The sequence below is a fragment of the Pseudochaenichthys georgianus genome, chromosome 5, assembly GCF_902827115.2.
Source record: "Pseudochaenichthys georgianus chromosome 5, fPseGeo1.2, whole genome shotgun sequence".
Lineage (NCBI taxonomy): Eukaryota > Metazoa > Chordata > Actinopteri > Perciformes > Channichthyidae > Pseudochaenichthys > Pseudochaenichthys georgianus.
This window is the reverse complement of record NC_047507.1, coordinates 35,413,011-35,427,520: the sequence shown is the minus strand read 5'-3', so window position 1 is coordinate 35,427,520 and position 14,510 is coordinate 35,413,011. Positions and strand designations below refer to the sequence as shown.

Here is a 14,510-nt window from a genome sequence, read left to right as displayed (position 1 = left end):
TAACACTGTTGTCCCAGTATATTCACTACACTGTGTGAAGTGTGTTTTCTTTTGACTTGCAGAGGCAGTCATGTTGAATATGCACTTAATAACCAGCATGGAAGCTGCTGCATCAGAGCAGCTTCACACGCACAGAGGATCTGAACCTCAACATCACATGTCGAGAGAAACAGCAGCATGAGAACATCCCAGAGGAACATGTGGGACTTCATGGAGGCAGATGTGTGCCGCTGCAGATGAGGAGGATGATGGTGGAACTATTCATCTATTATTCAATCCACACATGTTGCACATATTCAGATGATGGACTTCAGTCAAAAGATGTCCTGGTTCCTAGCTAACAAATGTGATGATTTGAAGCTCTTTTTCTCATACATGATGATACATTAAATATTATATAGAATGTTTTTAGCTGCAGGAAATTATTAAAGAGATTAAAACATATATTTTCTTACAATTTGAGGTCAAAACAATACATCCATTGAGTGAACATGTTAAAAGATAACTGCAGCAGCCCTTATTTTGCGAGTAAGTAATCATTTAGCTAATCTATTTTTAAAAGAAATCCCGCATCTCAAATGTGACATTTTGTTCCATTTATTTGTTTTATATTGCTAGGAATGTTATATATAAAACAAGAATATATTATAATTGTTTTAGTCAATGCAGGACAATAGTTTAGCAGGTATTGAAAACATACAGCATTGTTTTGATTCACCACATAATCAATACATTAAATGACCATGATAATACAAAAGCCCTTATTTATCCTGATTAAAACTAATGAGTTGAAGATCATTTTCAGTATGTGTTTGTGTCAAACACTGCAGTGTGGGTGTCTGCTGATTTATGTGCACTGCGTGCCTCCCACACACCGCAAGCCTTTGCATCCACTTGGAATAACAGTATCACTAACACTTCTACATACTAACAACACTTGTACAATACTGCAACGAGTTATCACCTTTATATATACAGTCTATGGTTATCACACGTCTGTTGTGTTTTGTAGTGAGTTTACACTGTGGGCTGTTTTTCAAAGTCTCCAAAGGTTTCTCTGCTGTATATTCTCAGCGTTTTTAGTTACGCTATGTGTGTGTTAGCTGGTTGTGCTCATGGCTGGATGAAATTGATAGATGTAGACATTAAAGTACTCACCAGTCAGGGTGATGTACAGCAGGCCTGGCATGTCTGCTGCAGTGCTGCTCCTCCTCCTCGGCTCAGGACAGTCCTCAGATTCAGCTGCAGATGCTCTCTGGATACAAGAGGAGCAAAAACGCCAAGCTCATGACCGTGTGCGCGAGATCACTGACCGCCTAATGTCCGTGCAGACAGACAGGCAGGCGGACAGACAGGCTGGGTGACTTGGCTGTGTGTGGGGCCGAGATGCGGTCAGGTCTGCTCTGCTGCACCACGGTCGCTGGAAATAACCGCCAGACAGCAGCTGTACTTCCTCCAGCGGCCGCTAGATGTCACTGCAGCTGCGACTGACAGATGCGTTCAGGTGCTCCTCGGAAAGTAGTTATACTGTACTTTAAACCAAAACAATTACAGAAAATTGTTATTTGGGTAAAAGAGTAATGGAACTGATAACAAATAAACCAAGCGAAATTAAAAAATATATATATTTAGAGAAAATTGTATGTTTCACAATTAAATACGACTGATAACACCAATACATAATTATTTCGAGATTTCTGCCAGTACAAATATTTTTTTTAATTGCCTGATAGAATTCATTATAGTGAGAAACTTTCAAAATTACGTAGCATCACCAAAATACCAAGAAACCTACCTTTAATATATTTTGAGAAAGTTTTTCATTGTATACAAAATATAATTTAAAGAAATGTACAAGAGCCTTGGAATAATTTAAAATTAAAATGTACTGGAGGCTTGAAATACAAATCAAGCTACTCGGCACTATACAATGAAAGTAATATTAATGCCAATAATTATAACTCAATAATATAACCATTATTCTGAAATCGTTCATTCTTCCTAATGCAGGACCTCGACTCGTAACAGAGTTTTTCTAGATACTGGTGTTAGTACTTTTATTTTAACCTCCGGGCAGATTTTAAGGAATTTCATATTTTATTATCACCTTCTTCCAAATGATATCAGAGCAATTGGATTAAATATGCTCAGCCCTTTAGTAATTCCAGTGTAAAATATCCTTTAACAAGTAAAACCTCTGTAAAATGAAGCAACAATAATGTTTTTCCAGGTTGGAAATTTAGACACATTTTCTGCACATCCTGCATTCAAGTTTTCTAATCAGTCGAGACATGTATCCGTTTAATATGCTGCATGCAGTCAGTAAGTTCACCAGTCAGCAGAAATTAAAGGCAAAACACTGCAGAGGGATCAATTAAAGCATCCTTCATTAATGAGACGGTGACAAAACAAATGTTTGACAAATATTTAATATCAAATAGACCTACAATCCAACATTTATTTTAAGCACTTTGTGTGGTATTTAATTAATTGTCCAACACTGCTTCATTCACTTCACATGAACGAAGTCGACACGCCGAGCAGAAAGAGCTGGAAATGCAATTGTCAGTGAGTCTCGTCAGCAGCTCGTAACAGAGAGGAATCAAGTGAAACCACTCATCCCGTTTCTTGAATAACACGGACGTAAACATGTACATTTATTTACAATCGGCCCCACCTGAGGGCGGCTAAAGAGACGGGAAGATGGAAAATGCAGGAGGAAGAGTGATGTCATCACTGATTGTTTCTGAAAAGGGAATTCTGTTTGTTCATTTAGATGTATCTACATGTTTTTCATTTGGGTTGTTTTACAAACATAAGCTTTTAGTTTTCATTCAAACTCTTCATCTGGTGAAGTGACTTTCTGTAAGTGCATCCCCTCTTCCTCAATGCGACTTTAGGATTTAAAAGGTAAGCACAACATTTAAAGCTCCAAAAGATCATGTTTTTGCTGCATTTTACCACCTTATCTTCCGCCGCCTGCTTCCTCCAGCGGAACAATCATTCGTTCAGACATAAAAAGTCTAACCCTGGAGTCCAAAAATGTTTCTTCCCAATGACCCATTTTGGGCCATGCCATAAGAGTTCATGAAGCACTTTGAAGAGAGGAGGAGTCTGAGGGCTCCTAGAACTGCTGCAGGATCAGTTTCTTCTTCCCGTCGTGGCTGAACTTGTTGGAGCGGAAGATGTCGCTGTCATAGAACGACGACAGGTTGTGGATGTTGATCTGCCTCGCCTGGAGGAGGAGGAAGTGAAGACAGGTGATCAGAGCTTGGATTTATCTTTCAATAAGGACAATGGGAAATAATCTTTGTTTTGCAAGTTGGCTATGAAGTCCCAAGATGATCCAACTAATCTATATCAGAATTAGGCATGTGACAAGAACCGTTACTATGGTAACAAGTAGATGCCAAAATGTGTAAAACATAGCGTAGGAAGCAGTCAGGGCCCGAGAGCACGGCACTCTAGGGACAATAGAAAATGTGACACGGGGAAGTCACCACAAACACATCCACCTACATGGTGTATTATGTGGAAAACAGCAGGAGGAGACGCAATGCTTGTTGCTGGGGACAGGAGGTAACAGCATTTATTTATTTAGAATGGTGTGTTAAAGGGTAAAGGTAATTTATAACGATGATGTGGTGATGATATTTTAACTTTCAAGATTTAAGTTTGGTTAGAAACTTTAATACATTTATTTGAAATGGTTTTAGAATGATGTTAAACTTCCTAAAAAACAGAATGCAAAGGGTTAAAAGGGAGAGTTTGTTGAAGTGTATGGGATTTATTTGTCTGTTTTTACCATAGTTAAGAATTTGATCCAAATATGTTACTACCATTTGTTTTTATGACTTCATTTCTATGACATCCTTATTGTGGTTGATCTAAAAAACAAACTGCTTATGTATTTAAGGCTTACGAAAAAGGCTTGTTTCTTTATACTCTGAGTTTGTATTTTGAACAAAGCGCATGTACGGACAAAATAAATCAATACAAAAAATATATATATTCAATGTATTAATTTTAGGAGGAAAATCCAATTCTTATCCTTTATTTTATTTTCTCTCTTTTACTATGAAAAACCCCCGTTACCTTATCGTGCAGGTCTTTCTCTGCCACCTCGATGGTGTCGTTCTGGACTCCGTATCTGTTCCTCTGGTAGGCCACCTGCTCCGCCATCAGCTGTTTGAGGATGAAGAGCAGCAGCTCGTTGTTGTCCCTGCGGAAGGCCAGGTACCGAGAAAACGTCTGGACGGAAACGCAGAAGACGCCCACGTTAGAGAACTCCACACGAGGCGCAGGTACATTTCTCTGTGCTCGTGTTTCAACCGCCACTCACCTTCCTCATGCTCCTCATGACGCTGAACTTCTGCGTGTCGATGAAGCTCTCCAGCATCACCCTGATGGCCATGTTCACGTCGTCCTCCAGCACGTAGTCCCTCAGGTGCATCTTGGCGTGAGCCTCGGCCATGCGGATCATGGACTCGATGTGACGCACGGTGATGGGGATGCTGCCCGTCGCCTGTTGACCAGAGGGAGGTTTCATCATTCCAATCCAGAGTGCCATTAAAGCCTTTTAGTGGCTTGACTACAGGCTAAAACTAATAGCTAAACTAATCAGGCAGAAATGTGCAAATCAGCATTCATAGCTAACAAACACCATGTGTCCATTCTAAGATAGAGCACACATCCCAAAGTATTCTGAGGAAGTGCAGTATCATACACACAACTCTTATTATTACACCTTCTTCTACTTTTGTACACTTGTAAGTGACATGTTCTGATGTTGTTGTATTGCCAGTGAAAGGCTGTGGAGTTGGGAGCCCTCACCATGGACTCTTTGCGCAGGTCGCTGTAGATGCGAGCCACTTTGTCCTGATCCATCTGGTTCAGCTTGGGATGGATCTGCAGACACCATTAACTCATTAACATAAACCTTTAGGGCACAATTGTAGCAACACTTCTAGCCACTATTTAACTCAAAACATGGACACAAATACGTTTCATTGTATATTTAACAACATTTAAGAGATGTGTGGTCTCTAATCTTGAAGCAGCGGCCAAATGTCTGCTTTAAAAAGACTGAAAGGGCAACTCAATACTGGACTCCTATTTCAAGTAAGCAGAGTAAGTAAGTAAAGGGCTTTCCCATGTTGTAATGCGGTCACAGAATAATGGTTACCGAGGCACCAAGACAAACGTGCGTTAGGGAAGATGGAGGTGTTTGATCGTACCCGCTCCTTGGCGTAGATGATGTACTTCCTCAGGAGCACCTGGGGAATGGGCGGCACGTCGGACGTGTTGGGCAGAATCATTTCCTCCAAGGCCACGCCCGATTCTTTGTTGCTCGGGTGATGCTTGATGTGGGAGCCAACCACGAAACGTGCCAACATCTCATCCTGGTTTAGAGAAGAGCCAATCACAGGACAGAGGAGCAGTGAGTGTCTGAGACTTGAGCCACTGGTGGTCTTCAATACAAAACATGTGTCTAACGTCTTGTCAGGTGGATCCTTTCCCTCAGGACCCTTTCACAGGGGGCCAGGTGATCAGGAATAAAGCATCTTCACATTCTCATCTGTTTTCTTACGAAGCTGCCTCGAAAGTTTGTTCAGCTTGTCTGATAAACTTTGATCTTTGTTTAAATTGTTTTGCAACCTTCTGGGATCATTTAAGTACACAAAATGCTAATCTCAATGGTCGAGCCATTTTCAGATACCTAATACTTATTATAAGCTACTTATCAATTCCTTTTATATTCCAAAACATTAAATACTAAAGGGATTTGACAGTGAAGGGTGACGTACTGATTAACGTACTTTACATCTGGCATTTTGGGACTTTTCAACATCGGTTTAAATCACATTGTATAACCTTTCCTTAAAACGTATTTTTAAACTCAAGTCAGTTGAATTAAAGTTATGCGAGTGTTTACCTGCACGGGGTCGACGGTGTCTCGGACGATACACAGGACGTCAAAACGAGACACGATGGGCTCCGTCAGGTCCACGTTCTCAGAGAAGGTCAGCGAGGGGTCGTACCGCCCGCCTGCAGGGAAACAAGACCACGATTAAAATCATGCACAAAAAACTAAAATTCTTAAAATATTTCTAGATGTGTCGATACACTTATACACAGAAACCGTAGGGCCAATAATAAAAAAGAAAACACAGTACAATGGAGCCCTGCTGTCCATGATTAATAGCAAACACTAATCAGTCTACTTTGATATCCAATGTTGGAGTCGGCCGTAGAAATCAATCTTATAGCATTTACTCATTTATGCAGCATAAATGTCAAATATTTGCATATTCCATCTTATATAGAGCTGTGGATACATATAAGGATAAATATTCATAATATGGGGATACTGTAAGATTCATCAAATCTCATTTTAGGTAGTGATGGGTCGTTCGCGAACGATTCCTTCTTTTTGAACGAATCTTTGAAGTGAACGAGATGAACTGATTCCTCCCACAAACGATGTTTGTTTGAGTCGCCGCCTTCCGCCAAAAGCTAAAGAGAAGCTGTTCGCGAACGACGAATTTAAAGAACTGGCGGAAACAGTTCAGAACTATTTCCTAGTTCCTACAGTTCTTTTATCTTATATCCATTTCTTTCAAGAGGAGGGTCCCGTTAGGGCCCCTCCGAAATACTGGATGTTCCATCTACACAGAGTTGGACTCAGTTAGACAAGACAACTACCACACATACAATGAAGTACTTTACTGTTGGACTCAGTACTAGTTGGACTTCTACCACAAGTAGGCTACTATGAAGTTATTTTACTGTGTACTTTTTCAGTTATTCTCTGTCAAACTCCTGTGGCAGAAAATCATTTTATCTCTCATCAAATATAGCAGAAAACATGCAGTTTGACAGAGGATTAAAACTGTAATCAGAGCCCTCTCATCTGAGCTCCGTCGCACACACACACACACACACACACACACACACACACACACACACACACACACACACACACACACACACACACACACACGTCGGCCCTAAAAGCTTCAGAGGGCGGATAGCTGGGCTCCGTAGCGTCCCTCTAGCTTAGCCGCTAGCTAAAGGTAAACATAGATGGGTACATAGAATATGAATAAATCAGCACCGATGGAGAGGATATCTTTTTGTATTCTCTTTGAACTCGGCCAAATGGAGTTTAATGCTTTGGGATTTAAGTTAGGCCACATAGTACGTGCATGGGTTTGAAACGTGCTAGCCTGCTGTAATACATCGTATAGTCAGGCACACATTTATGAGATAACAATGGCCAATTATATTTCTTAAATAATATGTAGCCTATTCCCTAATTCATGGGGCAACAAGGTGAGGTGTAAAATGTGTTTTAATATCATACATTTTACGCCAGCAAACTTCTTGTACAGACTTCGGCAGTAGTGAAGACTCACTGAACGAATTAAGTACAAAGACGAATCCTTCGCGAACGTGCAAATCACCAGAAGTCGTTCGCGAACCGGTGAACGAATCAGTGAACGGATCAGTGAACGAATCTTTAAAGTGAACTAAATCAAAAGATTCGTGTCCCCGAAGGGAATCGAAATGCCCATCACAAATTTTAGGACAAATGTCCTCGCAGAAAGAAGTGATCCATTGACTGAAGGTGTTATGGATTCACTGCCAGACCAAAAGCAGGAAAGGCATACGGTTCCATTCAGATGGATCTTAAACGCTCATGAAACTATAACAGTTCATAAGAATCAGCTTTTTTATTGCCACAACCTTCTCTTTGATTTGCTCTCAAACAGCGTGACGTACCGATGGGGTTGGAGGCGGCGATGATGGTGCAGCGGGCCTGCAGCGAGGTGACGATGCCGGCCTTAGAGATGGAGATGCTCTGCTGCTCCATGGCCTCGTGGATACTCGTCCTGTCCGCATCGTTCATCTGCAGGACAGACGTCAGTTAGATGCTTATTGTTCCAACTTCAGGCACTTGACAGAACATTTGTTTAGAAGTAGGACAGTGATACTGAATGATAAAATGTTTCCCTTCCTCCTTTCCCCAGCCTTTTGGAAATATTTTCAGTATCCATGGTGATAAATTATAATAAAACATTTAAAAAGCTCACCTTGTCGAACTCGTCGATCAGACAGACTCCGCGGTCGGCCAGCACCAGCGCTCCGGCCTCCAGCGTCCACTCGCGGCTGATGGGGTGTCTCTGCACGTAGGCGGTCAGACCCACAGCGGACGCCCCCTGACCCGTGGTGAAGACCGCCCGACTCGACACCTTCTCCACGTACCTGCAGAGAAAAACGTCAGGCCTTAGGATGACGAGGGTCTCTATTCCAATGGAATCCATGGATGGATGACAATAAACATATTTTCAGCCCTTTTTTTCAAACTCTTGATTACTTCTTTCGTCGTAAGGTGTTGATACGTACTTGAGGAACTGGGACTTGGCGGTACCCGGGTCTCCACACAGCAGCACGTTGATGTCTCCACGCACTTTGTGTTTCCCACCTGGAGAGAGACAGAAGAGAGTTTATTGGTAACAGACAGATTTGGGACGGCACCCTAGTAAAGGTATCTCTCTTCAGAAGGGTAGTCACCTGGATTCTTGGGCTCCCCTCCGAACAGACACAGGGCCAGGGCTCTCTTGATGTCCTCGTGACCGTAGATGGACGGCGCCATGCTGGCAAAGACCTGCGGACACGACAAGAGGTGAGAAACATCAGTACAGAAAAAACCAGCCGCCTTGAATCATTACTATGTTCACATTTAAAAAGCCAGTGAAAGTATTCAAATTAGCCTGTGTCAACATAGCTGATAAAGCATAGGAGATTCAATTTGTAGCGTTTTCTTTCTTTATCTTTTACTATAGAAAAGCGAACCAAAAAATATTCAATTTTATTTATATGTATTAATATATTCTCAAGGTACTTTGTTTGAAGCAGGTCTAAACCGTGCCTTTAGTCATGTTGTGTCCAGTTCCTCTTAAAGTTCAGACTATGTTTCAGACGTGTGTGAGGGTGTGCCTCCCTCACCCTCTCCCCGATGCGCTCGTCCTTGGACAGGGCGACGATGGCCTTCACGTCCTCGTCGGTGAGCTCGGCCACGGCGACGCCCTGGTCTCTGCGGGTGATGTGGTTGGCTAAGATCACCGTAGCAAACACCGGGAAGCCGTTAGCCATGTTCAGAGAGCCGTCGTAGTTGTTGTGGTAGATGCCCGTCAGTTCCTGAGAAGGAGGAAAAGGGTTTTTAAAAACACATGGTATTTAGATATGATGTTTTAGGCAAATCATTTCAAGATTCAAAGGCTTAATTGTTTAAGGCTACAGCGTTAGTTATGTGTTTAACTTACAATCTCGTCTCCGGGCTTGCAGTTGTCCACCAGGTCGGCCAGCAGGATGGCGTCTTTGGAGCGCGGGAGGCGTCCGGCGGCGACCTTACCGGGACTCTCCTGGATGGTGATCCTCTGGTAGTTCTGGTACACGGTCTGCAGGAGGGAGCGAGGGAGGGAGGGAGGGAGGGGGTCATTCACTGAGACGAATAGAGAGGTTGGTTGAACCAGAACATCCATAAATGCTTTGCTGCACAATTAATATAAATATCAAATTATAGTAAGCACAATATTTGGTTAAGGCAAAATATGTGAAAAATCTAAACGTAAGTCCCGACCAACATATGGTGTTTTACAGACTTAATAAAAAAAGGATTAGATTTGGAACAATCCTTTTCTTTTTAGTAAACCACAAAATGATCTTTTTATTATATTTTTAATGAAAAAAATATATAATTTGGCAGAATAATTACAAACAGTGACTCAAAATATGTGTTTTTATTTGATCTTTCTAAAAATTGCACAGTCTTACTTTAACTTCTTTTTTATTATTATTCTATTTAATCTATATTAGATTTATAAAAATAAACTTCTATTTTTATAATTTCTTTGAAAAATACTATTATTCTAAAATGGAGCATAAAGTATACTCTGAACAATGTTCAACGTCTCCAGCGCTCAGGGCCTCTCACCTGCTCCATGTTGATCTCGAAGGGCCCCAGGGACTGACACTCGGGACAGGAGCCCGGCTTCACCTCCTGGTTCTGGGACTGGAAGAAGGGGCCCAGCACGAAGTTACACTTGTTACAGTTGTACTTCACCATGCCGAGCTGGGGGAGCACGCTGGTGCAGCTGCTCACCACGCCGCTGGTCCGGATCAGCTGGTTCAGGTGGAGCTGCCTGCGAGGAGAGAGGAGCAGCAGGAGATTTCATTAGTTTACTTGGCCTTCTAAATCCCTATCTGCAGACCTTGCGTTATTCACCATTCCATCTGCTCATTTTCATTCAGATGTCTGCAGTGCTCCCAGTAGATGATGATGTATGCAGTGTTTGTGTACACAGTAAATAGTCAATCAATATTGTATATATTACTCTATTAGGCATAGAAATCTAAACTGGTTCCAAATGGTCCCATCCATCAGACTTGTATGACTAAGGTAAAACACATCCATGTATTCATGCCAGCGTTCTTTTTAAGGGTTAAAGCCTCCCATGCAGCTTCTTGTGTTATTCTGTAGCCACTTCGGACGGCATGAAACTCGTCTGGCTGCCTGCAGAACCACCTCTTGCTGTTAATGTCTTTTTTTTATTTGAATACGCTGCTACACCCTTTATAGTCTTTTTTTTGGGAGTTATAAACTTAGTTATCTTAAAATGTGTTTGTTTTAAAGTATTTTAATCTTATACATCCAATTGTAATGCATATATTTAAAGTCACATGATCAGCTGTTATCCATCAATCATTGTGGGACATTAGCAACAGAGGACAGATATTGTACATGAATGTGATGAAATATGACCTGAGGGAGCGGATCTCCTCCACCAGCGGCAGGTTGCAGATGCGGACATGAATCTCGTGGGCGATGCGGTCGTATTTGGGGTACATGGCCAGCACCACCTCTTTAGCTGCTTCATCAAAAACCTGATGACAGAGTTTGAATGGAGTCATGAAAAAGAAATATGATCCATTGTTGTTTTTACTTCCGTGTTAAGTCTGCACCACATTTCCTCTGAAGTGCAACAGACAAACTTGACGTGAAAGCTTCTTCTTTCAGGCAATGTGCTGGATTACATTCACACAATAACAGTTTCATATGAATAGAAATAATAAAGTTGGACTCACTTTCAACATCTCAGTTGGAGCCTCTGGCAGGAAGTAGGCCAGGACGTGCTCTCTGGCTGCCAGGTCTTCATAGTTTACAACCAGACTCTCCTTATTCTCTGAATAACAGAAGTCAAGTCATTTAACATCAGACATTTGTCAGCATGTACGCACACACGTTTTATAAAACCGTTGAACTACCTTTGCACATGTCGCTGATCTTCTCCTTGAACACGTTGTGGCCGTTCTCGTCCACGTGGGTCCGCAGGAAGTTCTTGAAGCGGTTGTAGATCTCCAGCCTGGGCGCTGCCATGGAAACCCACTCCCTCACCGTGTGGCCCTGCAGAGCGGGAACACACCGTCAGATCCTCCAACACAAACACTGTCCCCGCCTGACAGGAAAAGCTACATCAATGTATCTGTAATATATAACTCTAAGCAGCAAGTGTTACAACCTTCATGTCCTCCAGGTTCTCGATGCTCTCGATCATTTCCTCATCCTCTCCCTCTGCGATGCCTTCAGCTGCACGTTCAGCCAATCGCCTCCTCCGAGCTGCAGGGCGCTCGTCATCCTCATCTTCGCTGTCTGGATGACGGCAAATATAAGAAGTTATTCACTCATCTCCTTCTGCCTCCTTTACACCCCTGAACTGCTTTTTAAAAAATGTGTCTGCTACTTCGACTATGAAACCGTTGTTTTACAAGTACTGTATTAACATGCTTTTATTTCACATTTGTTCTGTTACTCCTCCTATTGTTATTAGTCTTTCCTTTTTGGGGGATCATCATGTTTTAAGTGCCATGGAGTCAGCTGCAGACTAAATCTTGAGCACTGTTTTTTTACATGTTGGCAAAGTGGCACCATTAAGTACGCCACATGAGTTAGTAATCTCCTGTTTTTGGTGTAGCCATGTTTGTAGAGAACACTGGATAATTGTACTAAAGACAACTTTAAAAGGATCTGAAGTTCTAAAAAGAAGCATCATTTGTTTTATGTTTTCTAACTGGATATATGGACATGTATTCATTATTATTCAAAAGATGATGATACATGAGTGAAAAGTCACATGAAATCGTAAGTATGTGCATCATGCCTATATGTTCAGATTTGATGGATTCCTGTTTTGTTTTTAATATTGGCATTTCTCCGTTCTCTTCTCACCGTAGAGCAGTCCTCTCCTCAGCCTCCCACTGGCGCCCGGCTCCCTGTCCCTCCTCCTCATTGCCTCCTCAGCGGCAGCCCGGGCGCCAGGCGACAGCTCCGACAGATCCTCGTCATCCAGGTCCAGACCCTCCGCCTCGTACTGATCCAGCGCCGGGATGGCTCGGTAATCCCTGAACAGAAAAAAAAACATGTTAGCATCAAGCAATGAAAAAGCATTAAAGCAAATCCATTTGAACAAGTCCTCCTCACCTCTCCATCCCGTCCCCGATCAGCTCCTCTCCGTCCCCATCTTCCTCCTCCTCCACAGGCACGGCTTCATCTCCCAGCAGCCCCTCAGACTCGTCCTCGAAGGGTGGCAGGTCTCGCCCCGGGCTGGAGGTCATGTCTCCTCTCCGGGAGGCTCTGCTGGGGCTGGTGGCCATGTGGAATGACTCAGAGGAATCCTAACAACACAAAATAAAAACAGGTTAGTCTGACTACTATTAACTCAACATGACGAGATGTATACTTGACTTCCAGTATGTATTACAGTGTTTTACAGTTTATCTTCAATTAGCTTTTCAGCCATTCAGCTTCTATTGCCAGGTTTTATTTCAATCATATTTTACTATTTATTGCCATCTATTGTGTTTCGTTAACCCTGCCCCCCTTAGTGTTCTTTTCTCGTGTTGTTAATGAGCACAACTTAACAGAGGAGAAATAGACCTAATTTCTCATTACGATGATCAAAATATCAGCTTATCTGAGATTAAACTTCCACCTGTAGTTAGTTGCTAGTTGCTGAAATCCAAATTATTTATATATTAAAATATGTTTGTTTTGTACATTTACAATCTATGCATTTCCAAAGGCAGAACATGCATTCTAAACATTAGAATAATGTTTGTGGCATGGTGCAAGCCATCTTTCCCCATACCTCATTATAAAGACTGGACTGATTTCAACACAATTATGCATGCATGTCTAACACTGGCTGTCATGAATGGATTGCAAGTTACTCGCTCACTTTTAAATTATATGTGTACCTTTTGTGCTCAATTAGTTGTCTCTCTAATGATTGAGTTCACTGAATATTACCATAACATTTATCTTAATAGAAGACGAAAATCCACAACAAAAATGTTACTTGCAGGAAGTTGTTGGAGCATCCTACCTCCTTATATATTAGGGTGTTTTTTGGTTCTCATAATATCACATATCAAAAATATGTCATAATAACCGATAGAGATAAAAGAAACAATGCCTTGCAGCCATGTGGTAACAACCCCAATCACAATAGCACAATGAATAATAAAAGATGGGTAATGTAAAGTGTCATTAACTAGCCTAATTTAACATTACATGATATAAATGATCACATTATGTGAAAGATAAGTTCTATTTTACAACACCTTTTAGCAGAAAACATGATATTATTCATCTTATTTCCGTTATTCTGTTAAGCATTCGGTTATTTAAAAATGTACTTTTTATTTTGTCTGTAAGGTTTGCTCCATAATCACAATTATCACCTAATGTATGATCAATGTAGGTGTCACCTAAACTGACATTCTTTATGTACATTTTCAGGAACAAAAAACTCAACAGCCACATGGCAGGTCTTCTTTAAACAGCAAGAGGACAATCAACCGTCATTAGCATTAACACACTAATAATTGTTCATTATAGCAACAATGAAAATGGGACTGAATACAATAAATAATTCAAATTCAGATATCTTGATTTAAAGTGATATTTAATTCAGTCTTCTGATCAAACCGAAGCCCTAAGCATCCCTGTCATTGTTGTGATGCAGACAAAAGCATAAATGTCAAACGTTTAAACAGTAGAAAACTCAACCTAAACACTTCCATCTGTTTAATATAACATCGTGCTCCTTTAGTAATGTCATGAGACTCTATAATGAGACGTTTTATTCGCTTTTTGCATCGTTTTAACTCACCGCCATTGTTCCGCGTATATTTCTCTCTGCTTCTTGGAAAGAAACTTCTTCTTCTTCCTGCCGGGAGTCACTTTTCGCGCGAAAAGACCATGTGACGCTCAAAGCCCGCGAAAATGAATGAATATTCAAATACAGCGCTGACGTTTTATCTCTCTATTGGTCGAGTTGTTTGAAAGGGGCTGGGCTTTAAAGAGAGAGCGTTTGGTTTGGGTTTGGTCTACCAAGCAGTGAGCTTTGTTTTTGTGGGGTGAGGATGAAGTCTGAAAAAGCCAT

At 41.5% G+C, this 14,510-nt stretch overlaps 2 protein-coding genes across 3 annotated transcripts in view; both read right to left on the bottom strand.

The window, feature by feature from the left end:
- The window catches only part of podxl2 (podocalyxin-like 2), a 37,765-nt gene extending 36,343 nt beyond the window's left edge, over positions 1–1,422 (bottom strand). For both annotated transcript variants that reach the window (XM_034082543.2, XM_071203213.1), the window contains exon 1: positions 1,159–1,422. In XM_034082543.2, the coding sequence (XP_033938434.2) occupies positions 1,159–1,189 (31 nt within the window). In that variant the 5' untranslated portion in view covers positions 1,190–1,422. The remainder of the gene's footprint in view (positions 1–1,158) is intronic.
- A 989-nt stretch (positions 1,423–2,411) lies between these two features.
- On the bottom strand, positions 2,412–14,319 carry mcm2 (minichromosome maintenance complex component 2). The gene is made up of 20 exons (XM_034083773.1): positions 14,238–14,319; positions 12,545–12,738; positions 12,293–12,465; positions 11,586–11,716; positions 11,332–11,470; positions 11,152–11,249; positions 10,829–10,950; positions 10,001–10,208; positions 9,330–9,464; positions 9,013–9,204; positions 8,578–8,671; positions 8,410–8,488; positions 8,097–8,268; positions 7,786–7,912; positions 5,936–6,048; positions 5,238–5,402; positions 4,834–4,908; positions 4,343–4,525; positions 4,096–4,251; positions 2,412–3,235 (listed from the first exon to the last, which is right to left on the bottom strand). Exons 1-20 carry the CDS (start codon positions 14,241–14,243, stop codon positions 3,125–3,127), a joined length of 2,673 nt encoding a protein of 890 aa, XP_033939664.1. The 5' UTR covers positions 14,244–14,319; the 3' UTR covers positions 2,412–3,124.
- Between the last annotated feature and the right edge of the window lie 191 nt (positions 14,320–14,510).

Bases quoted from the DNA above. Each gene is read 5' to 3' on its own strand.
- mcm2 (XM_034083773.1), bottom strand. The intron at 12,466-12,544 runs GTGAGGAGGACT...TTTTCTGTTCAG, and splicing joins ATCGGGGACGGGATGGAGAG to GGATTACCGAGCCATCCCGG. The intron at 10,209-10,828 runs GTCATATTTCAT...CTCTCCTCGCAG, and splicing joins GAGGAGATCCGCTCCCTCAG to GCAGCTCCACCTGAACCAGC.